This window comes from Onychostoma macrolepis, chromosome 03, assembly GCF_012432095.1.
Source record: "Onychostoma macrolepis isolate SWU-2019 chromosome 03, ASM1243209v1, whole genome shotgun sequence".
Taxonomy (NCBI): Eukaryota; Metazoa; Chordata; class Actinopteri; order Cypriniformes; family Cyprinidae; genus Onychostoma; species Onychostoma macrolepis.
Genome location: NC_081157.1, coordinates 52,378,241 through 52,404,326, shown reverse-complemented (window position 1 = coordinate 52,404,326; position 26,086 = coordinate 52,378,241). Strand labels below are relative to the sequence as shown.

General features: G+C 39.7%; 1 protein-coding gene across 10 annotated transcripts in view; it reads left to right on the top strand.

The window, feature by feature from the left end:
• Positions 1-26,086, top strand: part of LOC131536478 (NACHT, LRR and PYD domains-containing protein 12-like) — a 62,987-nt gene that overhangs the window by 23,330 nt on the left and 13,571 nt on the right. For 6 of the 10 annotated variants that reach the window (XM_058769428.1, XM_058769424.1, XM_058769425.1 and 3 more), the window contains one exon: positions 1,903-2,064. In XM_058769428.1, coding sequence (XP_058625411.1) covers positions 1,903-2,064 — 162 coding nt within the window. Of the gene's footprint in view, positions 1-1,902; positions 2,065-5,093; positions 6,063-7,361; positions 7,559-26,086 lie in introns of those variants that run through there. The other 4 variants (XR_009269984.1, XR_009269983.1, XR_009269982.1 and 1 more) reach the window with 4 other exon arrangements.

Below are 26,086 nucleotides of genomic sequence, written 5' to 3'. Positions count from 1 at the left end.
GGACTTCTTTCAAAAATGATGAAAATTAGACGAATCTCTTGCACGCAGGAGACTGCATATAATGAGCTCAGACTGTACCTTGCTTTAGTTTCATACATATTACATAATCAGGAATATTTGTTTTCCATTTGAATTCATTCATTTAAAAGTACAGGTGCATCTCAGTAAATTAGAATGTTGTGGAAAAGTTCATTTATTTCAGTAATTCAACTCAAATTGTGAAACTTGTGTATTAAATAAATTTAATGCACACAGACTGAAGTAGTTTAAGTCTTTGGTTCTTTTAATTATGATAATTTTGGCTCACATTTAACAAAAACCCACCAATTCACTATCTCAACAAATTAGAATACTTCATAAGACCAATAAAAAAAAAAAAACATTTTTAGTGAATTGTTGGCCTTCTGGAAAGTATGTTCATTTACTATATATGTACTCAATACTTGGTAGGGGCTCTTTTTTCTTTAATTACTGCCTCAATTCGGAGTGGCATGGAGGTGATCAATTTGTGGCACTGCTGAGGTGGTATGGAAGCCCAGGTTTCTTTGACAGTGGCCTTCTGCTCATCTGCATTTTTTGGTCTCTTGTTTCTCATTTTCCTCTTGACAATACTCCATAGATTCTCTATGGGGTTCAGGTCTGGTGAGTTTGCTGGCCAGTCAGGCACACCAACACCATGGTCATTTAATCAACTTTTGGTGCTTTTAGCTGTGTGGGCAGGTGCCAAATCATGCTGGGAAATGAAATCAGCATCTTCAAAAAGCTGGTCAGCAGAATGAAGCATGAAGTGCTCCAAAATTTCTTGGTAAATGGGTACAGTGACTTTGGTTTTCAAAAAACACAATGGACCAACACCAGCAGATGACGTTGCACCCCAAATCATCACAGAATGTGGAAACTTAACACTGGACTTCAAGCAACTTGGGCTATGAGCTTCTCCACCCTTCCTCCAGACTCTAGGACCTTGGTTTCCAAATGAAATACAAAACTTGCTCTCATCTGAAAAGAGGACTTTGGACCACTGGGCAACAGTCCAGTTCTTCTTCTCCTTAGGCCAGGTAAGATGCCTCTGACGTTGTCTGAGGTTCAGGAGTGGCTTAACAAGAGGAATACGACAACTGTAGCCAAATTCCTTGGCACGTCTGTGTGTAGTGGCTATTGATGCCTTGACCCCAGCCTCAGTCCATTCCTTGTGAAGTTCACCCAAATTCTTGAATCGATTTTGCTTGACAATCCTCAAGGCTGCGGTTCTCTCGGTTGGTTGTACATCTTTTTCTTCCACACTTTTTCCTTCCACTCAACTTTCTGCTAAGGTGCTTGGATACAGCACTCTGTGAACATCCAGCTTCTTTGGCAATGAACGTTTGTAGCTTACCCTCCTTTGTGAAGGGTGTCAATGATGGTCTTCTGGACAACTGTCAGATCAGCAGTCTTCACCATGATTGTGTAGCCTAGTGAACCAAACTGAGAGAGCATTTTGAAGGCTCAGGAAACTCATTTGCAGGTGTTTTGAGTTGATTAGCTGATTGGCATGTCACCATATTCTAATTTGTTGAGATGGTGAATTGGTGGGTTTTTGTTAAATGTGAGCCAAAATTATCAAAATTAAAATAACCTACTTCAGTCTGTGTGCACTGAATTTATTTAATACACGCATTTCACAATTTGAGTTGAATTACTGAAATAAACCTTTCCGCTACATTCTAATTTATTGAGATGCACCTGTAGAAATAAGTTGTGCCTGTTTTTAAGTACATTTGTACATTAATGGAGTATAACTGTTTCTGATTACTTTACTTTTGTGACTGAAACTACAGAAAACAACAGCACAAATGACTGTGTGTTAGTGATGTCTGAAAGCCAAATTAATGTAATGTGTACTGTTGCTGTGTGTGTCTGTAGGTTATCTGGCTGTATGGTGACAGAGGAAGGCTGCGTTTATTTGTCTTCAGCTTTGAGTTCAAACCCCTCACACCTGAGAGAGCTGGATCTGAGCTACAATTACCCAGGAGATTCAGGAGTGAAGCTGCTCTTTGAAAATCTCAAGTATCTGGACAAACTACAGTATGTTGAGCAGCACGTTTTTAGGTTTTATTAGTTGATTTTGAACTACTCAGTGTCTCTATGTAGATATAATTCTAGGGGTTTCTAGAGGACACAATAATATAACAGATTTAAAGAGCATTATCCCTGCCACACCACCACAAACACCAAGAGCAGTATTAATTGAAATAAAATAAATAAGAAGCAACCATATAAATGGTTATTTTATATTTTATATCTTCTTTTTTAAAGTTATATTTATGGGCTGTTTATGCCTTTAATGAAAGACTACAGTGGAGAGCAATGCACCTTACATTGAAATGATTTTATTGAATTAATTTGGTTAAATGACAACACACAAACAACAACTACTTCCTACTTGTTTTGTTTTATATATATATATATATATATATATATGTATGTATTTGAGATTAAAAAAAACCCCCCAAAAAACAAATAGGAAGTAGTTATATAGCATATATGGCTATATTCATGGTGAGAACCAGTTAATCCATACACAAGTCTATTACACACACAAGTCGAAAACTGTAGCACCCGGCGTAAACCCACACAGACACATGGAGAACATGCAAACTCCACACAGAAAGCTCCTGTCCCTGCCGGGGCTCGAACCAGTGACCTTCTTGCTGTGAGACAACAGTGCTAACCATCGAGCCACTGTGCCGCCCCTCAAATAAACCAATATAACTCCATGTGTTACGTGCTTGATGTTAAATAGGGATGATACCGTAACATTTAAGTGAGACAACTGTTACTGGGTGTGGTACAGATCGAAGATAATACTGAAAAGTAGTATGTGTCAAAAGACTTTACTTGGCGTGTTGTGGAAAGGTACAAATAATTATAAAATGGAAAAAAAATAAAAAAAATAATGAAGTTTAACACAAACAAAAAAACAGGAGTGTCATTGGGGTTGAATGACTTCTGATTTTTTAAAAGTTGACTTTTATGTCATGAAAGTCGAGTCGAAGTTGACTATTCGCTAATGACGTCATTAATGAACAAATAAGCCTGGAGTTGTGACTCAAACTAGAGCCCTGCATTTCGGCCCGGGCCCGACGGACCCCGACCTTTTTACGTCCCTTCGGGTCAATTTTCACGTCATAGTTCAGACGAGGGCCGGGCCTCGGGCCTGTTTTAGTTTTCTCCTTATTTTTATATTTTAGACATCCATCAATGTCTAAGCCAAGTGCTTAGAAAAGCGCTATATAAATGTAAGGAATTATTATTATTATCAATTAGTGATGAAAAAAAATTGCCGCGCTGGTGGAAACAACACGAGACCGTGCCGCGACTGTGAAGAGCAGCTCGACGGTGTTTAGTGTCCCGCAGCAGCGATCGCGCCGTCAGCGCAGCTGTTCTGCTTCAAATACACGCAATAAAGCTTGCCGTAAAGCCCCAGCAAAAGTAATTACCATGAATGTGTCCGAGGGAAATAGTAAGGAGATATTTGAATTACTTACTAATAAACTAGTGTTTTCTGTGTCAGTGTTGCATCAGTGTGGATTCATCTCCTCATTAGACGCGCCTTTAGAGAGAAGTGCATCTTCACGGATTATGATTATAATGAATGAGTTTTTGTTTTCGATTTGATTTATTTCGTTAAGTAGTAATTTAAATATATATACATGCCTCACAGATATGATATATTTATCATGTCTGAGAGGCATGTATTCGCTGACTTTCGGTTCATTTTTGTGAAGCGCTCCTGTTCAAGACGAGACAGCAGAAAGCGTATCGTTTTCTTAAAAGCACGACGTTTTGTTGATATTGTGAGTGCACACAAATAGAAGTAGACCCTTTACAGTTCCGAATGATGTATTACTCTTACCTTTATGAGCAAAAATTACGGCCTATTTTAAGTTGTTTCCATTGAAGAAAAAAAATGCAATTGATTGCGCTGGTGCCTTCATGTCCTGCGCTTTAGCTTCCGTTCTCTGCACAAACTATTGGATGCAGCGCACATTTATCTAGGTTTAACCTTTAAACATTGTTATATGCTTGAACTGTTTTAGTACATCTATAGATTTTATTTTAGGCAAGTCGTTATGATTTGAAAAGGCTAAATTGATCAAACATGCTGATCAGCCTGCCGGTCTGCCGCTGGCTGCTTGGTTGTTACTTTAAGAAAGAAGTAACTTGTTTAACGAACAAAAAAATGCTCATTTTTTAAAATTAACTTAATAAAAAAAAAAAGAAAAGAAAAAAAACGAAATATAATCACTTTGCCATTACATACAAAACTGAACTATTTTAATAGCTGAAACATGAGCCGTTTTGGGAGAAGGGGTAAAAAAAAGACGGGCTCGGGTCGGACTCGGGCCGGTAATTCTGATAAGCTGTCGGACACGGGCCGGGCTAGGGCCTGAGCATCTCGGGCCAGGGCCGGGCTAGGGCCTAAATTTGAGGCCCGTGCAGGGCTCTAACTCAAACACCTTGTGCAAAGCTGGCATATGACACAGCGCTGCCCACATGGCTATTGCTCCTATAGCAGCTCATTTTGATCAGTTCTTTTGTCTTTGGGTTGTTATATTTTTCACAGATTTCTGCTTGTTCTGAATAAGATACAGATAAAGTTACACAGTAAAGATTACATTCATAAAATATGATTAAAAAAACACACTATGTATTGTAAATAATGTTTAATACTTAAAATAATTTGTATAAGTACACTGTAAGACCAAATAGTACATCTTTCATAAAGGAATTGGGTTGTAATTACTCAAGACATAAAAATGTTCATTCGCCTCTAATTATTTGAGTAATTAGTACAAAAATGTAATTTTAAGTTTACAGCACTCAAATGCTTTCGTTTGTTTTTGGCAGTGTTCTCAAATAATTTTAGTACAACCGCGTCTGACGTCACACACGTGCTTACGTGCTCCGCCCTCAACTAGCTGCTGCAACTTTTGAAAAGGCGCCATGTTGTTGTTGCGCTGACTCGCCTCGGATTTTTTAAAATAAGTTTGCAACACTCGCTCGTATTTTATAAAAATAATGTAGAATGGGATTATATATTTTTCGATCAGGAATTTGCTGTTGTGTTGCCTGTGAGAACCTTTGTGGGGAAACACGGCATGCGGTTTTCTGAAGCTGCCAGTGATGAGCTTCTCTTCATCGTGCTGCCCGCGCAACCGGTGAGTTAACGGAAGTTCCTTGCTTTATTTGTTTAAATGTGTTTAGTGTCTTAGCAGTTAATGTATTTTATGCATTTGCAAATTATTTGAGCCATTTTATCCCGCCTCACTAAAGGTCAAAAATCGATTGAATTGATGAAGCAACTGTATTTAGATTTTTTTTATATATATATATCTTTTTGCATTGAGTTTGCACACATTAAAAAAGTTTTTGGGTAACAAATTGTAATGACCTCAAATTTTATTTGTATATTTAATTGGTTCGCATTGCTGGACATAAAGTAAAATGATTTTCATAGAGGTTTCCCAATAATTTGATTTACTTTCTTCCACGAGTTATACATTTTTTGTAAGGACAGGCATTTATAAATGTATTCAAGTTGTTGGCTCAAGCCATACCAGTAAAGCTTGTGTTATTTACCTAAGGCATTTGTGTTCTTGCTTAAAATGTAACATTTTAAAGAGCAAATTATATATACTGTATATATATGTTTGTATTATGGGATTCAATTAAGCACCATATTTCACATAATGCCTAGTAAGTTAAATATTTGTTTCATGTGCTTTAAATAGAATTTTCCTGGTGTTTTGGCAAATATTACAGCCTGACTAACTTCTCAATCTGTTTCTTTTCAGGATAAAAATTAAGCAGCTGGAAGTTTAGTTTGGTATATTGATGTCCAATTATTAATTTTAATACACATTCATTGTATAGAGATACTGGAACCTACAGATTGGTGAGATCCTGGATTGCTGGCCTGCTTTAAAATGGAGTCACAGGTAAAAATATTTTTCTTAGCACACTTGAAAATGTTTTATATTTAAAGGGATAGTTCACCCAAAAATGAACATTCTGTCATTAATTACTCCGCCTCATGTCGTTCCAAACCTGTAAGACCTTCATTCATCTTCAGAACACAAATTAAGATATTTTTGATGAAATCTGAGAGCTTTCTAACCCTGCATAGAAAGCAGTGTAAGAATAAAGTCGTTATTTTTGTTTTCTTTGCACACAAAAAGTATTCTCGTAGCTTAGTAAAAGTATTCTCGTCACATGGACTATTTTACAGATGTCCTTACTAATGTTTCTGGACCTGGGAACATTTCAGTTACATTGCTGTCTATGCAGGGTCAGAAAGCTCTCGGATTTAATCAAAAATATATTAATTTGTGTTCCGAAGATGAACGAAGGTCTTACAGGTTTGGAACGATCTGTCATTAATGACAGAATTTTCATTTTTGGGTGAACTATCCCTTTAAAGTATTAGTTAGCCCAGAAAAGAACATTTTCCATTAATTTACTCTCTCTCTCTGGCCATGCAAGAAGTAGCTAATGTTCCTCCTTCAGTAGAACAAAAGATCATTTTTAGCTGAACTCATGGTGCTTGGTGATTCATAAAATGCAGCTCAACAGGTGCCATCGCTTTGCGATGTTAAAAAACATGAACAAGCAACACAAAATTAATACCCATGGTGGCACAGAAATCTTGAGCTCCAGACTCTGGTTTTCCTGGTCATAATGTTATAATGCGCATAATGTGGATGTAAGTGATCATGTTGCTTAAGCCTATGATACACGGGGCAACTTTTTGAGCAATTTTGCTGAGCAAAAAATGAGACACAGGGCACACGACCGATCTAAAGTATCCAGGTAGAAATTTGTTGCCCATTCTCAATGGGAAAGTGCCCAAGCAACATTGCTCAAAAATGTTGCCCCGTGTATCATCACCTTTAAAATTGAGATAGAGATCACTAAAAATGAAAATGCTGTCTAGTCCTCATTTACACTTTTGCAGAAGACCAAAGAATTACTACAATTATAAAGGATATATTCAAAACCTGGAACTACAGCCTGAATGACATCTGAATGGCAGGAGAGATGGTTGGATAACCAAACCGTTTTGGTTTGAACTGGCTTCCATAGTATAGAAAAAAAATACTATGAAAATCAATGCAACCTGAAACTGTTCAGTAATCAGCAATCTCACCTTCCATTCAGATGTCATTCAAGTTCTAATTGCAGGTTTTGAATATAGACTATCAATTATAATGTGGTTATTGTATGGGATAGAATGGTTTGGAGTAGATGTAAATATATGTCATTTATTAGCAGTCAGCCTTTGGAAGTTTAGAGTAACATTACTCCGTTTTTGTCTTCAGGTAGAACAAGGTTCAGGTTGTCTCCTCTCCATTAGTGACAATTCAACAGTTGCCATGTTCTTCTGCTCAGAGAAGACTGAAGTTGCACTTTGGGTAACATAGTTAATGATTTCCTCATATTGGCTCATGCATTTGTCATGCTTTTTGGACTAACTTATGCCTTGGATCTAAGTTATGGAGCGGATTATGTGCCAATATTCATCAAACAAATCCAGCGTTTTGCAAATAAACACAATCTGCTTTGCAAAGAAAAACTTGACTTTCAAACAAACGCAAAGTGATTTGCAAATACAAAACTCTATTTGAGAGTTATGGACAAATATATGTATTGTGTGTTATAACTGTGAGACTCCTTTGCCTTTTTATGAGGAAACTTGGCTTGATTTTCTCACAAATGCATGCAGGCTGATATTCTCACACTTGCAATTGAGCAACTTTCTTTTCCAAAAACAGCAGATGGTGCTGTCGGTCAATTTATGCTAGTCTCCCGAGACCCGAAACACCTCTTTACATTTTCAGACCAATATGAGTGGGGAACAGGTGAGTTTATGTCTTACTATCTCCATAATTAACCATTTAGATGTTTTCAAAAAGCGACCCTACTACAGTGTCAGTGAAATTCACAACAAGTGCAGTAAAGTTGTTAACATGATTGATTAGTTCAAAAATCAGGAGTGACATGGCTAAACATTTAACTAGGCAGTCTTTCCCTATAAAAACTGATCCATTCTCCGTACCTCTTATCCTCTGTTGGATCGCGGGATATAGAATATACATATATTGATACAATTGTTCAACATTCAAAACAATGCAGGGATATAACAATATATTGTGTCACAATATATTGTAATACAAAAATGCAAATGTATAATGGATAGCAATATTGTGTACCAAAAATGAAAGCTTAGACAATTAATTTAGTATCAGATATAGTAATATCACCAAAGAGGTCATTAATTATTAATAAAAAAAAATGAATTTAGTAATTTGGTACAATATCTTAAACTTTTTTTTAAATGATGTAACTGTGCTATCATTTGTCTAAAATAATTACATATATTTTAGCTAAGCAAAATGATGAATATTTCTCTTCTGGTTTCAATCTTGTCCTGTGAGTTGGGGAGAAGGAACAAGTTCACGCTGATGTAATACTAAATTCAGCATTTTATAAACAGTGGTTTAATAAACAGCGTGCTACACGGGTGAAGACACAATCTGGACAGTGAGGACTCTTCTAGGAGTGACTCAGATGACGAACGTTTGTAATTTAAAGAGCCACTAATATAATTCCTGACGGTACCATTTTATTCTTAACTTCATGAGTTAAAATGTTACGGAGCCCCTTAAAGGACATTGTGGTGGGAAAAATTCGGGGTGAGTGGAAAAAATTCAGGGTGGGAGGAAAAAATAATTTTCAAATGTTTTGCGTTCTCTCGCAAAACTTTTGCGTTCTCTCGCAAAGATATTTGTGTTCTCTCGCAAAACTTTTGCATTCCCTCGCAAAACTTTTGCGTTCTCTCGCAAAGATGTTTGCATTCTCTCGCAAAGATATTTGCGTTCCCTCGCAAAACCTTTGCGTTCTCTCACAAACATATTTGTGTTACCTCGCAAAACGTTTGCGTTCCCTCGCAAAACCATTTGAGTTCGGACAAACTCTTCCTGTTTACTTTACAGCTTGCAGTGGAGCTCGTATGTTCACATTGGAGCGGTTCATAGAGTTTTATTTTGAACTTGGATTCAAATAAATTAATAAGTCAGTGCTTAGTTCAAGGCACGGTTTTGGGACATAATAAAATGCTTAATGTGGCTTAATGTTTTAAAACGGTGACTTGGAGGACCAAATTCGATTAATAGTAAAAGCTGATAAAATTATTAGGCTAATATTAATAACCTTATTAATAATATTACTAAGCAGAATAGCCCAGAATATGAACGCAATGCCCTGCACTTAGCCTAAGCTTTTTCTCCCTCATAAAACGCTTAAGGTAGGCTATAATGAAAATGGTGATTTAAAAATATTAATATTCTGGGCTATTCTCCTTTATTAATAGTAATATTATTAATAAGGTTATCAATATAAACCTAACAATTTTATTAGTATTTATTATTATCGAATTTGGTCCTAATGTCACTGTTTTAATACATTAAGCCACATTAAAGCGTTTTAGAATGTCCCAAAACCGTGCCTTGAACTAACCTGGGTTGAGTTTCCCAAAAGCATCGTAAGCTCAAGTACATCGTACATCCATTGAAACCAATGAAGCTACGATCAATTTAGGCTTATGATGCTTTTGGGAAACGTAGCCCTGACTGTATTTCTTTATACTTGAGTCAAAGTTCAAAATAAAAACTTTATGAACCGCTCCATTGTGAACATACGAGCTGCATGGAACCTTGCATTATAGCCTACCTTAAGCGTTTTCTATGGGGAAGAAAAGGCTTAACGTGCAGGGCTTCGCGTTCATATTCTGCTTTATTAATAGTAATGTTATTAATGTTAGCCTAATAATTTTCATCAGGATTTATTATTATCGAATTTAGTCCTCCAATGTCACTGTTTTAAAACATTAAGCCACATTAAGCGTTTTACAATGTCCCAAAACCGTGCCTCGAAATAAGCGCTGACTGTATTACTCTGAGTCTAAGTTCAAAATAAAACTCTATGAACCGCTCCATTGTGAACATACGAGGTGTAACCACTGCAAGCTGCAAAGTAAACAGGAAGAGTTTGTCCGAACTCAAATAGTTTTGCGAGAGAACGCAAAAGTTTTGCGAGAGAACGCAAAAGTTTTGCGAGAGAACGCAAAAGTTTTGCGAGAGAACACAAAAGTTTTGCGAGGGAACGCAAAGTTTCTCGAGGGAATGCAAAAGTTTTGCGAGAGAACGCAAAACATTTGAAAATTATTTTTTCCTCCCACCCTGATTTTTTTCCACTCACCCCAAATTTTTCCCACCACAATGTCCTGTAAAGGGCTCCGTACAATGTTGCTCGGCCTTATATAAAAAGCTACATCATTTTAGTTGGATTTTTCCAAACAGGCTATTGTCAGACTAAAATCTGCTGGTATATTGGTTGAAATATGAAATATCTCCTTACAGGCCACTTTTAGTTTTACATGTTGTACATTATTACTATACTATATATAAACATAAATATGATAATAAACTATGGTATCCATTATGAAAATTAAAGTTGGTTTTACTATAGTAAAAGTGTGGTAATCATGTTTTTTTGCAGGTTACCATTTCAATATAGGTAGCTTTACTACAAATACCATGGTATTTATTTAGTAAAATCATGGTTAATTTTCGTAAGGGATATTAATGTTTAGATTATATTTTGGTATATTTACATAGCTGAATCACAATAAAGCTCACCTGAACTTTAGCTAGTTTGATTATAGTAGCCTATTTGTAATTAGTTTAGCCTACTTTCAGTAGGTTGTCTATGTGTAGTTTTATACTTGTATAAACTTTTACTGCAGAGGTAGCCTACAACATTTCTCTCCACTGGAGGCTATGTATCAACATATATAGCAGAAAGACAATAAATCTTACTTGACCTAATGTAAAAATAAAATTCAAAATGCTTTAATTTTTGGTACACAATATTGTCGCTATCCACTATACATTTGCATTTTAGTATTACAATATATTGTGACACGATATATTGTTATACCCCTGCATTGTTTTGAATGTTGAACAATTGTATTTACCGCGATCCAACTGAGGATAAGAGGTACGGAGAATGGATCAGTTTTTATAGGGAAAGACTGCCTAGTTAAATGTTTAGCCATGTCACTCCTGATTTTTGAACTAATCAATCATGTTAACAACTTTACTGCACTTGTTGTGAATTTCACTGACACTGTAGTAGGGTTGCTTTTTGAAAACATCTAAATGGTTAATTATGGAGATAGTAAGACAGAAACTCGCCTGTTCCCCACTCATATTGGTCTGAAAATGTAAAGAGGTGTTTCGGGTCTCGGGAGACTAGCATAAATTGACCGACAGCATCATCTGCTGTTTTTGGAAAAGAAAGTTGCTCAATTGCAAGTGTGAGAATATCAGCCTGCATGCATTTGTGAGAAAATCAAGCCAAGTTTCCTCATAAAAAGGCAAAGGAGTCTCACAGTTGTAACACACAATACATATATTTGTCCATACCTCTGCATTTTATCTCAAATAGAGTTTTGTATTTGCAAATCACTTTGGTTTTTTTTGAAAGTCAAGCTTTTCTTTGCAAAGCAGATTGTGTTTATTTGCAAAACGCTGGATTTGTTTGATGAATATTGGCACAAAATTCGCTCCATTCTAAGTTCCCCAAAAGAGTTGGACATTTGACTTTACCCGGAAAGTCTTGATGGGTCTGGAGGATGGGAAGCTGAGACCCAGAGCGTTGAGTCTTAAAAATGGACTTTTGTCAGTAGAGTTTCCTCAGTGTTTTAACAAAGGTGGTACTCCTTTATTTGACATTTCATTTAAACTTTCACTTCTGTCGCTTTTAGTGAATTGTGTATTTTTATTTTATAATTTTTTTTTACAATATTTGTCTAGTATTTAATTTGCAGAATATTTTCTCAATTGATTTTCTGGAATGGTATACATTCCATATACAGTACCATGTTCATCGACAGTTTAAAAAAAATACATTGCTCTATTTTGAAATCTTTCTCGTATATTCTATTCTAGTATAACTTTTAGATTTCTAAAGTTACTGTTAGATGTGAATTTTGGAAGTGTTCCTATTTTAGGGAAGTGTTTACAGCTGAGTGATATCCAAATATCCATATTGTCCACTTCTAAAAGTGACAGTTACTATCTCAGCTCATTTTTCAAGGACCTTGCACTGTTTTGGAGAATGTATTTCCATTTGATGTTGAACAATTTAATGTTGATGTTTTGTTAATGATTTGTGGTTGCTTAATAAAAGAGTAACTTGCATTTAAATTGTCTGTGTTAACCCGTTTTGTTTTTTATTTTATTTCAGAATGAGTATAGTTGGTGTATAGTTACTTATTAAAACTATAATGTTTTCACGAAGGTAAACTTAATTGTAATGTAACAAAAAAAATGAAGTCATCTTTAATTAATTTTAATTGGTTCTGTGAACCCAAAAACTCCTTGTAAAATTAACTTGATCAATACTGTTACTTGTAACTTGTAAGATTTAAGTTAGTATCAGTTAAATGACTTAGTAACATGTTTCTTTTGAGTTAATATAACTTAAAAATTTCGATGTAATCAGTTTCAACAATTTTTTTGAGTTATATTAACTTATCCGGTTTTACAGTGTAGTAAAACAACACAAAAGCAAACGTAGAAACATTTTGAGTCTCCCCCTCCCTTGCCTCACAGTGCTTTGGTTCAAACGCTTTCCTCTTTTATATCACAGTCTAATCACACACACAAGTCCGATCATGAGAGAGAACAGAGTCAATAGTTGTGGGACTCAAGGCTGTCATTTGGCTATTTTGTTCAAACATCGAATGAAGTGATTATTTTCTCTTTGCGAGTGCACAGGACACAGTTTGCGCGAGCACATGCACACTTTGAGTGAGAGGAGAGACCTATGCGAGAGACATGTTTTAAGTTCACGCACTCTCTCTGGGTGAGAGTATCTGAGAGCACGTGTCCGGTTTTGTGCGAGAGCAAAGAAAATCTGCAAGCGATGAAAGAGATTTGCGTATTATATTAATGTGCTTTCGCTCTACAATAATGTGCTCTCGACATTTGTCATTAAAATAACGCCACAGTATATCCTTACAAGTACAATTTTAGTTGTATTATTTGTGTCCCCTTCAAAAACTGCTCTTGAGAAATTTTATGTTTATTGTCCCCAAAACTACTGTTAGACGAAATTTAGCGTGGCGCACACACACACACAATCAACTCAAGTCCTCAAATACAGCTGGCACGTCAGCAGATTGGCAGAACATTATGATGTCAGAATGATGATTGACAGTCTAGTCAGCCAATAAACACCGACCTAGAGGCCGAGCAAGAAATAACACAGAAAGACAGGAGAGCGAGAACAAAAAGACAATATACACAAAACACACGTGGAACGTAACACCGTGTTACAGTTTAAAAGCGATGTTTTCTCAAGAATGACACTTTTCATAATATAAACATTTTAATTTTGTACCAGACTAACAGCCTCAGTCACTATTTACTATCAATGCATCTTCTTTTCTATAAAATAAATGAATTGTTACTGAGACAGAATACTCTCCTCAAGGTTCTTTTTAACATTTTCTATATGCTTTCTGGCTGAAACAACATATATATTTGACCAGCTGTTTACCAGTTAGTTCAGCCAAAAGACAAACAAACAACAACAACAAAAAAAATCTAAACCTTGACCAAAAGTTTTCTATAATATTTAAATACACAATCGAATGCAAAACCTAATAAAAGTAATGATGGTATCCAGTGGTTACACCAGCAGTTCTCAGCTCTGGCCCTTGAGATCCACTTTCCTGAAAAGTTTATTACATTTGATTTTCTTTCTTTCTTTCCATCAGATAGCATTAATCTGACTCGGTGTATTTTAAATGCCTTTGCTCTGGTTAAAGTTACATGCTGCATTAATTGAAAAATAGCATAAAATGTGTGTAGGTCACAATAACTACTTTTTGTTGGGTGAGAAATAATTGCGATTAAACAGTATTATTTTCATATAAAGACCATTCAATGCCACTGACAGTGTAATGATAATATTCCAGCAGTATCAGCACTGGAACGTATCTCTGCATGAACTAGACAGGCTGTCAGTCAGTGCAGTATCATTGTTAGGCCAGTAGATGGAGGCAAGGGACTGTCTTTATGAGTGAGTCATCATCAAACTGTTCACTTTAAAAGTATACTATGTAACTTTTGGTGCTCTAGCAGTTAATAAACAAAACCACATGTATGACGTGGAAGAACATTGCAGTCAGAGCTACTTCTCTCTGTTGATGTGTATGACGAGTCACACTGGTACTGGGCTACTCCATAGCGGCTGTCATCAGGTCTAAAATAGTCTGAATATGAACATTTTTATAGGTGTACCATAGTTCTGTCATGTTCGTAGTTGTAGGGAGAACGCAGGAGTCTCGGAATATATAAACATAACTGTCTTTAATGACGAAACACTGGGAAAATCCAACATAGAACTGATTTCTAACTCATAACATAACTAGTAGAACCGACCAAGGAACACAGAGCAAATAGGAACTAATGAACTCAGGTGCAAGGAATCAAAAGCAATTAAACTAAACAGGAAATACCAAATAAGGCCAGACAGGAACTAAATGGAAAACAAACGCGTGACAAGTAATTCAGGATAAGACAAAGTTTGGAAGACAGATTCATAATTTACCTGCTCATTATATCAGTTTTATACATGGTGTACCTTTTTAAATGCTGATTAATTCATGAATGAAACAAGGTGTTGAAATTAATTTATTTAAACAAACACATACAGTATAAACAATTGGCAATATTTTGTCACCTAAATTTATAGCATAAATGTTCATATGACACAGTAATTTGTATGTTCTTTTTAAAAATATTTTATTATATTTGATAGAACTAAATGGTACATAATTTAGAGGTGAATTTTGTAGACAAAAGAGTTGCTGAAAAATAAATGTGTGGCAGCTGATATTTAGTGACCATCAAAGCTTGCTAATTATTTGTGATTTATGTCCATGGAATATGGTAGTAGCATGCCATAAAATAACAGGCAGAGAGGTTGATGTGGTGTGGACAGCACTGGAATAAACTTTTGTCCAAGTTTGAGGTGAAGCCGTGGCCACACTGTTCAACATTGCCAGGAATTTACAGGATTAAAGAGTATTATTTTACAATAAATTACTGTGTTCAGAAATGTACTGTGAAATCAATGCATGCTGGGTGATTTTCTTACAAATAACTGTGAATTATCAGCAGAATGATGCTAACACCACAGTAATTTACTGCTCTTGTTTTACTGTGAATTCACATTATAAAGTTGTCTTTAACTGTGCCAGTGTCATAAATTTAGTTGTTTACTACTGTAATTGTTTTGAAGTCACCGTAATGGTGATTAGTATTTATTTGGGTTTTGGATCCTGAATATTCATATTAAAATTTCTGATTTAGTCATGTCAGAAGAGTGATGAAAAAAACATTTGTCAAAATGGCGACAAGCTAGAATATGATATGAGCTAATTATCTGACTTTAAGGTAGTCAAACTATTCTTGGCATGGACGTGAACATTTTATTTTAGCATTATTTAATCATGAAGATTATTCAAAAACGTATTTCATGTTCATAACTGTTTGTGGATGGATCTTTCACAGTAGTGAAGGAACTGCTGAGAAACATCTTTGAAAGATGTGACATCAGTTCTCGACAAACAAAACACAATGGTTAACCCTCTGGGGTCTGAGGGTGTTTTGGGGCCCCCGGAGAAGTTTTGACATGCCCTGACATTTGTGCTTTTTTCAGTTGCTTATAAACATTTAAATGGCTAAAGTCTAAAGACACTGTATTCAGCACAAACTGGGCTACAATAGTATGTGAGCAGCATGTATGTACGTGATTGCGTTTTTGAGAAAACAACATTTATGCGTGGTTAGAGAAAAACAAAGATATTAAAGTGACTGAAATAAGGCCATAAAACACATTCAGAACATTTGTTCACAAGACTTTTGAGAACTGGATCTTGTAACCTAGAATTTTTGCTTCAAAATGATCTGAAAATAATCTTACCCACTCATTCAGAGAAAACGATATATTGATTTAAATTTTTGAAGTCACTTTTTGAGTAGAAAGGGTCTGTGCGAGAGGGCATGAACTATCCTGGATAATGCTGTGATTCACACCTGAGAAGACAAAGGCCCGCATAATGAGCTCCATAATGAGCCATTCAGTCAGGTGTGTGACAGAGGGAATTGCTGCAAGAAAGAATGTGAGGAAAAAAGAAATGTGTATACATATAACTATCACATAAAATAACTTGAGATTCACTTGCGAGTACAGTTAAACAGTTAACAAATAAACAACAGAAGAGTCAAGACATCGTGGGTGCAATATCCAAAATATCCAAAACAGTGGCAGGAAACTGGAACCCAGGAAAATGGGAGACAGCAGAAACTGCATGAGAAAACACAAAACAGACGTGAGCAACACAATGAACAGACAAAGACAAAGCAAACATGGCAACAATACATACACTACCAGTCAAATTTTAACAGTAAAACAGTAAGATTTGTAATGTTTTTTTTTTAAGAAGTGTCTTCAGCTCACCAAGCCTGCATTTATTTGATCCAAAGTACAGCAAAAACAGTACATGATATTATAATATATAGGCCTACATATTTTTACTATTCAAAATAAAGCACCCGCCCACACACACGCACACTAAAATTAATAAATAAATTAGTGAGCATGTTGATAGGCTTATCAGGAGCAACTACATTATTACATTAGCAATCGCCAAAATTGCCCATGTGATTTAATAATTTTTATATTTTATTCTGGAGTTATAGTTTGGGAAAAGTTCAACTAGTAAATGCGTTCAACTTTGTCACAACAACACATTATCTAATGCCAATAAGAAACATTACTTACTTGGTATACAAGATTTCCTCCGCTGGCTCCAGCTGCGCATTCTGTTTTTGAGGTAAACAAAGCTTTTTCCTCTCAGCGCATCTTCTCGGGTAAATACAAGGCTTATTCCTCACAGTGTGTTCTTCCAAAACTGAAAAGTATCCGAGATGAACGTGTTGCTGCTTTGTTTACGGTGGTGTGGGCATTTACATGGCATGTGTCTCACGTGGAGATTTGTAATATCAATAGCGTGAACAGTGCGTGGGCGTGACCTAATTAGAGATAATAAGACCAGACTGAAAAACTGGACCTGTCGTTGGTTTCATACGGATTACTTTATCACAGAATATTTGTTTTCGGTAAGACTTACTTCATTTAAGAGTAGAGATGTCAAGCTTTCTATAGATATATTTCTCATGTCTCTGTGTGAAGTATTTGCTGAGTTCATTTCAATGACGCGTTTCAAAAAGCAGTTCGCGGAGAGAGTGAAGACTGAGAACGCACCATTTGTTTTCTTTATTCTTTATAGCACAAAGTTTAGTTGTTATTATGAGTGTATACAAATAAAAGTAGACCCCTTACACATTCGAATGGTGTATTGCTCTTATCTGTACGATCAAAAATGGCAGAGTAATTCAAGCTCATTTCAGCCTTAAGGAAAATCTGCCACAAAACGCGTATCCGCGTTTGTCGACCCCAGAGGGTTAATAACACTCAAATAAATACAACCCTTACAGCATAAACCCACATTGCAAATTAAACACAAACTGCTAAAAGTGAACAAGTTCAATGGCACAAGAAAGACCAACAAGAATTAAAAACTCTACAGCATGATCTATATTTATTGTAAGAGACCGTGTGCGTCTGGTCTGCGACTGATTATGGGTTGTTCGTCAACTGAGTCTTCCTCGGTCAGAAGGAATAGGCCAATCCAATGATGCAGTTTAAGAATTTATTAATGAAGAGTCGGGTACATGATGGTTTACAGGTGAATGATTAGGTGTTTGTAGGTGGGTGTATATGTGTGTGTGGTTATCTGAAACAGAAAATACAATAAAATGTATATTAATAAACATGTATGCTGTGGTTACTACAGATGCATAAAGAACTGACCCGCAGTACAACCAAAAATCCACTAGTGGGAGCTCTAACACTATAAATGAACTTGCATAAATGCTATAAATCTCCAAATGGTGGAAAGTACCAAAAAAGGCGAATTATACATTAAATATAATATTTGCAGTTATTTGTAAGGCAATAACTGAAGTATATACAGTGGATGGCTACTTTAGGAGCGCATGTGGAGCGCCGTAATGGACCACATCTGTATAGCACGGAATAACGCGAGTATAACAACCGCCAACTGGGCTAATAATTCTGCAATCAAACGCGCCATTCATACAAAAGCCATACTTACATATTAAGGACGACACAGCACTCATACACACAAGAATCGCGTGGGATTAATAAAGGATGGCAATTCTGTGCACCGTGAATGATGCTCTTGTGTCACTGACTGGACCACACTAAAGTGAAAGCGCCTAGCAACTATGCAAACAAACAAAAAACATGTGCATTATGGGTAACGTAGTCTATGTCAGGGCACGGACTTTTAACAACCGCCCCTGTATTTGCCTGGCAAATACACTCATTCAAAAGTCAACTAGTGTGAAGTAGTGCCACCTGAATCCTCAGGCATTTCAGGGAGCTCCACCAGTTTGGTTACCGGGCGAATGTAGATACTGTCTTTAACCTTCACTTCTGCAGCTCGAACAACACCATCTGTCCCTGGGAAAACCTTAGTGATGGTCCCAACAGGCCAAAGTCCTCTAGGAAGGTTGGAGTCAATGATCATCACAATTTGTCCCACAGCAGCATTATCAGTGGGTTTTCTCCATTTATGTCTCAGCTGAAGCCCTGGGAGGTAGTTCTGGACAAAGCGTTTCCAGAAATGATCACTGATCACCTGACTGTGTTTCCATCTTCGGTTGGAAAGGGCATCCTGAGGGCCGTATACTGCCTGTGGCAATGCAGCATCGCGCCGCCCATTAGCAGCAGGTTTGGCGTGATGGGGTCCGGGTCAGCCACATCAGAGGAGGCATATCCGAGTGGTTTAGAATTAAGGAGCTCTTCAACTTCTATGAGAGCTGTTAGGAGCACTTCCTCTGCCACAACTTGGTCTTTCAGGACGACTTGCAGGGCTGACTTAACCGATCTGATTTCCCTCTCCCAGGCTCCCCCGAAATGAGGAGAGTATGGTGGGTTGAAGTGGAAGTTGATAGTCTGCTTAGCCAGTTGCTGCTGCAACTCTGGTGCCATGCTCTCAAAGGCACTCTGTAGTTCTTTGTGGCCGCCTCTGAAATTGGTGCCCGGTCGGACCACAGCTCGTGCGGCTTTCCCGGCGTGCAATAAACCTGCGTGGGACATTAAGAAAGAGTCGGTATCGAGGCTAGGGATGAGATCTAGGTGGACGCATCTAGTGGTGAGGCATTTGTAGATGATTCCCCAGCGTTTCTCTCTCCTACGCCCAATCTTAATCAGGTATGGTCCGAAACAGTCTACGCCTGTAGACCAGAAGGGCGGTTCGTAGAGTCTCAGCCGAGATGAGGGAAGGTCAGCCATCTTTGGTGTGCAGGGTGAGGCGCCATCTCCTACAGTCTACACACCGGTACTGATGTTTCTTAATGGCCTGGCGACCTCTGAGGATCCAGTAGGTGCGGCGTAACTCTGCATAGAGTCTCTCTGCACCAGGGTGAAACAGCTGAACATCATAGTGCTTTATAATGAGCTGAGTCAGAGGGTGATCAGGTAATAACACAACTGGGTGTATGCTGTCAGGGTCTACATCTGTAGCTTGACGCAGGCGGCCTCCCACTCTTACTAGTCCACTGGGGCTGTCATACTCAGGGAAAGGCGCTGAGACGACTGCTCGGGCGAACAGGGTTACCTGCTTGTAATGCTTGGACCTCCTCTGGGAAGCTGTCCTTCTGCGCAGATTGAAGCAGCTGGGTCTCTACCTCCAGGCTCACTTGCAGTGTAGGAGGTGGTAGCCGCCCCTGAAAGGATTGGTGAGTGGCCAGAATCAAATCATCTAAAGATGTGTACTGTGCTGGATCTGGCAGACTTGGTGATACATTTGTAAGGCCACAGAAGGCGGTCTTTCTGAGTTCTTCACTGCCACATTCTAGGAACTCTGTCGGGGCTTGCCAGGTGTCAGGAGTCTGTGTTAGAAAGTGTGGACCATGTGACCATCGGCTGGAGACCGTGAGCTCTGAAAGTGGTTTCCCTCTTGTGATGTCATCGGCTGGATTATCACTAGAGTTCACATACCCCACTGTTCCGGAGAGGTCAGCTCCTGTATCTCACAGATCCGAGTCCCGACAAAAACTTTGTACCTGCAGGAGCTGGACTGGATCCACTGAAGCACTGTAGTGGAATCTGTCCACATGTAGACAGAGTGAAGGGGTAGTGAGAGCTCAGTTTGGAGTACCTTGGCCAGTTGGGCTCCAGTGAGCGCAGCACACAGCTCCAGTCGGGGTATCGACACCTGCTTGCGGGGTGCTACTCTGGAGCGTGCCATGATGAAGGAGGTGGAGATGTGAGCCTGCTGCTCTATGACTCTGAGATATGCCACAGCTCCATCGCCTTCTCTGAGGCGTCACAGAAGATGTGAGCCTCATATGTAGCACTGTTGCTGTTGTGAGGAGGAGCGTAACATCGGGGAATAGTGATATACTGGAGATAAAGCAATTCCTTTTCCCATTCGAGCCAGGACTGAAGCAGGTTTCCTTCTATGGGCTCATCCCATCCTCTTTCTGTGCTCCATAGGGCCTGCACAATGAGCTTTGCTCTTGTAGTGTAGGGGCAGATATAACCCAATGGGTCATACTGACTGGCCAGTACTTTGTAGACACTGCAGCGTCACAGTTGTGTAGGTTACAGGACGGTGCTTGTATCCCAGGACGTCAGTAGTGCAGTGCCAGCTGAGACCCAGTGTTGACTCCTGAGGATCAAGGCTTTTAAGGTTTAGCCACAGTTCACAGCTATCTGACCTGGCCGTACCTGGCAGATGAGCGACCACCTCAGGGATGTTGCTAGCCCACTGGCGTATCTCAAATCCGCCTTGGATAAGCAGCTCTCTCATTCTGTCAATGAGTAACTTGGCCTCTTGGGGTCAGAAAGGGACTGCAGGCAGTTGTCCACGTAGAAAGCTGTGTGGACAGAGTCGTAGATGTCTTTATATGTGTCCCTGTGCTCCTTACGTGGCTCTGAAGGGCAAAGGTAGCACAGCAGGGGCTACACGTTGTCCCAAAGGGCAGGACTCTCCACTCATATACATCTGGGGGCCTCTCTGTTTCACAGTCTCTCCATAAAAACCGTAGTAGGGGGCAGTCTGCAGGGAGCAGGCGGATCTGGTGAAACATAGCTTTTATGTCTCCGCTCACTGCTACAGGATACTGGCGGAAACGCAGGAGCACACCCAGCAGTGTAGGCCCCAGGGTAGGTCCTGGCAGGAGGTAGTGGTTAAGAACGGTCCCCTGGAACTCAAAGGAGCAGTTAAAGACCACCCGAGATTTGTTATTGTGATGTACAATGTGGTGTGGTACATACCAAGATTCAGTAGAGCTATGAATCTCTTCGGGAGTCAGCTTTACCACATAACCAGAATCTATCAACCTCTTGATCTCCTGGTTGTATTTGAGTGCCAGGTCAGGATTCTTAGCTAGCTTACGCTCAGTGGACCTCAGAAGGCCTTTAACTACTTCAGAGGAGACATGCATCTGTGGGAAGTCCTTCTTCCTGAGCAGGGGGGTGGCATATCGCTCTACACCATCCACAGGTACTCTGATGGTCTTGGCCTCTAACATGGCTATGGCCTCTTGGTCCTCCTTTGAGCGTGTGACCTCCTTCCCAGGTCTATGAAGAGGAGCATCTAGTTGCCACAGGCGCTGTACATCCTGTTGAAGGGCAATGGCGGGAGAAAGGCATGATATGTTCAGGCAGTGCGCCTCCCCTTGCTGTGTGGGCATACTGCAGCTCGGACCCTGGATGGCCCACCCGAGCTTGGTGCAGACGGCGACAGGTCCTTGGGCTGAACCTCGCAGGATAGAACAAACAGGAGTTATGAGATGAGCATTGTCAGAACCGATTAACACAAGTGGCTGAATCTGATTGAATCCTTCAAGCTGCACTCGCTGTAGGTGGTGATACTTCTCCTTTAGGAGCTCCACTGGGCATGACTGTTCAGCTAGGCTGAGTTGTTGGGCGGTGAAGGCGCGCGTTATCTTGTAACGTATTTTCGGCTTAGCCTTTGGGGACACATGGAAAGAAACATAGCCTCCTTTAATATGGATCACATCTTGACGAATAGTGCGCAGAGACAGAGTTTCCTCCTCCTGGATTAAGCCTAACAACTTAACAGCAGCAGGGAGTATAATAGTTTTCTCTGAGCCATCATCAAGAAGAGCATATGTGTCCAGAGATTTCCTTTGATAGTGTAACTGGATGGGCACAACCTTAAGCATTACACGGCTAGAGTGGCTAATAGGAGCCAAAAACACTCGGCTGGTGCTCACTGTTAGGATATTCGGGTCCCTCCTCTTCGCTTCAGCCAGATCATGAAGCACTAATAAGTGCTGTTCTCCACAGGTGCTGCACATCTTCTTAAGAGTGCACTGCTCGGGGGTATGTTTACGGCCACAGCGCCAACATTTGGATTTTCTTTCATCCAAGAAGCTACAGCTTTGAGGTCTAGCTTCTTAAAATCTACACAGCCGCTGAGGTAGTGCTCTGTCCCTTCACAGTATGGGCAATATGGTTTAAACTGCTTCTTCTTAGAGGAGGGAGAAGGATTAGTAATTTGTGCCTTAGTGTCCATCTTTCGCTGTGTTTGAACGGGATCTGAGCCATAATAGATGGATGTAGACTTACTCTGTGCCCTGGACCCTGCATAGGCTCTGTGGTTGCCCCTCTCTGGGCGTGGTCTGTCTGAGGGCTGTGGCTGAATGGCTTGCTGTGATAACTGTAGAACTTGAGACTTGCGCTCCAGCCACCCGGAGAAGTCATACATATTGTAGGTGCAACTGCTACCAGTACGTATGATACCACGTGTGATGCAGTACTCAATGAAACTGTCTCTGTAGCTAGGCGGAAGCTTAGTGAGTAACCTGTCTACGTGTGAACCACACTGAAGCTCACTGGCTGCTACATCATCCATAGTACTGAGGAGGCCTACTAGGCTGGATACCGCCAGGGAGAAATCTTCAAAGGCTTGAGGGTCACCTGCCTTAATAGGAGAGCAGTTAAGTATAGCACTCAGTTCCCTCTGGACCAATTGCCTGGGTTGCCCATATCTCTGCTCCAAAGCTCTCATCGCACTAGTGTAGGGAGTGCGATCGTGAATATAGCGTCTGGCCACTTGTAACGCACATGGGTGCTCTAACTGATCTATCAGAATGTGATATTTATACTCCTCTGTGAGATGAGCATGTGGCCCAAGTAGGCTGTCCAGTCCCTTCCTCAGTAATACAAAGTCACTCTCTCTGCCTGATTTAAATGTCACCAGTCTAGGCTTCGGGATGCCATATGAAGACGCTAAGATCATCTCCATCATGTTTGGCTGGGTGACTTCAGCTGCGGGAGGTATTGCGTCTTGTGCAGTAAATGCAGCAGGCAGTGAGGGGTAGGCAGAGGCCGATGGATAGGCAGCAGAGTAGTAGCGGGTAGAATCAGGCGGTGGAGCTGCATAAAGCTGGCTATAAGTCTGCTGTGCTGATATCCCCGGTGGTGGCTGATACAGTGACGCTGAGACTGCAGAAAAGTCGTGGGATTGTGCAGAGTGTACCTGGGTGGAGCTGCCTGGAGGCTGCGGGTGTTGGTACCTCTGACTGTATAGGGGGTCAGCTTGACGTGGTTCAAGCCTCCCAAACTGTACTGATTGGGCTACTTGATTGACAGGTTGTAGAGCAGGTTGAATCACGTAACTCATTCTGGGGGGCGGAGCAGGTAGCGTTGCCGGCTGAATACCTGGATGGGCCACAGGGATTCTCAGCTGTGGTGCAGGCTTTGGCGGGCCAATGTGCAGACTGACCTGCGGGCTGAAATGCAGTATTCACCCTGGGTGGCGGTACAGGCGGTGTCATGGTCGCGGGCTGAAATGCAGGTTGAGGTACTAGCACTGCGCCTGACTGCTGTACAGGTTGAGCTACCGGGTTCGATGACACCGGCACTGGCTGAATATTTGAAGTAGGTTGAATAATAGGGCTTAAAGGTAGTGGAGCTGACGTTGGTGCTGAATGGAGAATGGGGTTTGCATTTCGCAGTGGTGAAGATTCAGTAGGTTCTACTGGCCTTAAGAGGTTCACAGGCGTTGCAATGTCCTGCCTCACTGCTGGTGCCAGGACGTGTAGCTGATCAGTAGTATGGATGCTGCTCATGCCTGCACTGCTATGCTGTGGTGTTTGGAGTAGAGCAGGAAGCGGCGGCTCTATCTTGCTGTTGAGCATCACTCTGAGTAGGGAGAGGGCTGCATGACTTGCATGCTCTCTCCAGTTGTTCCACACGCTTAGTTAATGCACCACTGGTCTCCTTCATAGTGATTTGCATCTCATTCATTGTTTTCAGTACACTGCCCCAAACTGCCTCCATTCTCTTCCATTTCTTCTTCTCCTTATTCGTCTTCTCCTTATCAGATTCCTCTGAACTGCTACTGATTGATGACTCTGTCTCGTCTGGATTAGACAGGTCATGTTCATACTCCGCTAGATGCCCCGGAAGCTTTCTGCTCCTTCTTGGACGGGAACTATGCTTTGGACTATTCTCCTGATAAACTTCATCTTGTGGAGTCGCCATCTTGTTGACTCAGCCAATAAACATCCGGCTCGAAGGACCACTTGTAAGAGACCGTGTGCGTCTGGTCTGCGACTGATTATGGGTTGTTCGTCAACTGAGTCTTCCTCGGTCAGAAGGAATAGGCCAATCCAATGATGCAGTTTAAGAATTTATTAATGAAGAGTCGGGTACATGATGGTTTACAGGTGAATGATTAGGTGTTTGTAGGTGGGTGTATATGTGTGTGTGGTTATCTGAAACAGAAAATACAATAAAATGTATATTAATAAACATGTATGCTGTGGTTACTACAGATGCATAAAGAACTGACCCGCAGTACAACCAAAAATCCACTAGTGGGAGCTCTAACACTATAAATGAACTTGCATAAATGCTATAAATCTCCAAATGGTGGAAAGTACCAAAAAAGGCGAATTATACATTAAATATAATATTTGCAGTTATTTGTAAGGCAATAACTGAAGTATATACAGTGGATGGCTACTTTAGGAGCGCATGTGGAGCGCCGTAATGGACCACATCTGTATAGCACGGAATAACGCGAGTATAACAACTTCGCCAACTGGGCTAATAATTCTGCAATCAAACGCGCCATTCATACAAAAGCCATACTTACATATTAAGGACGCACACAGCACTCATACACACAAGAATCGCGTAGGATTAATAAAGGATGGCAATTCTGTGCACCGTGAATGATGCTCTTGTGTCACTGACTGGACCACACTAAAGTGAAAGCGCCTAGCAACTATGCAAACAAACAAAAAAACATGTGCATTATGGGTAACGTAGTCTATGTCAGGGCACGGACTTTTAACATTTATGCTGCATTGCATGCTGGGAACTGTTACGACTTTAAGATGTAGATCTAAGAGTGTAAGAGATAACATTCAGGTTGTATTAAATTTTGCATGGGGATGGTGGCAAGAGACTAAACTTCAAACAAAGTATTGCCAAAACAAAGTTACATTTACATTTATCAGACGCTTTTATCCAAAGCGACTTACACTGCAATCAAGTAACAGTTTTTTTTTTTTTTTTTACATTTTTTATCAGCTCTTGCTTTCCCTGGGAATCGAACCCATGATCTTGGCGTTGCTAGCGCCACGCTCTACTATTTGAGCTACTATTTGAGCTACAGGAAAGCTGTAAGCTGTAAAGTGGTATTTATTGTACAACCATGCAGAAATCAATGAGAAAAAGATAGATATAATAAACTATTTACACAGCAAATCCAATTAACAAACCAAAACAAATAAATAAACTCGAGTGAAAAGGAACGCAAACTGAGCCA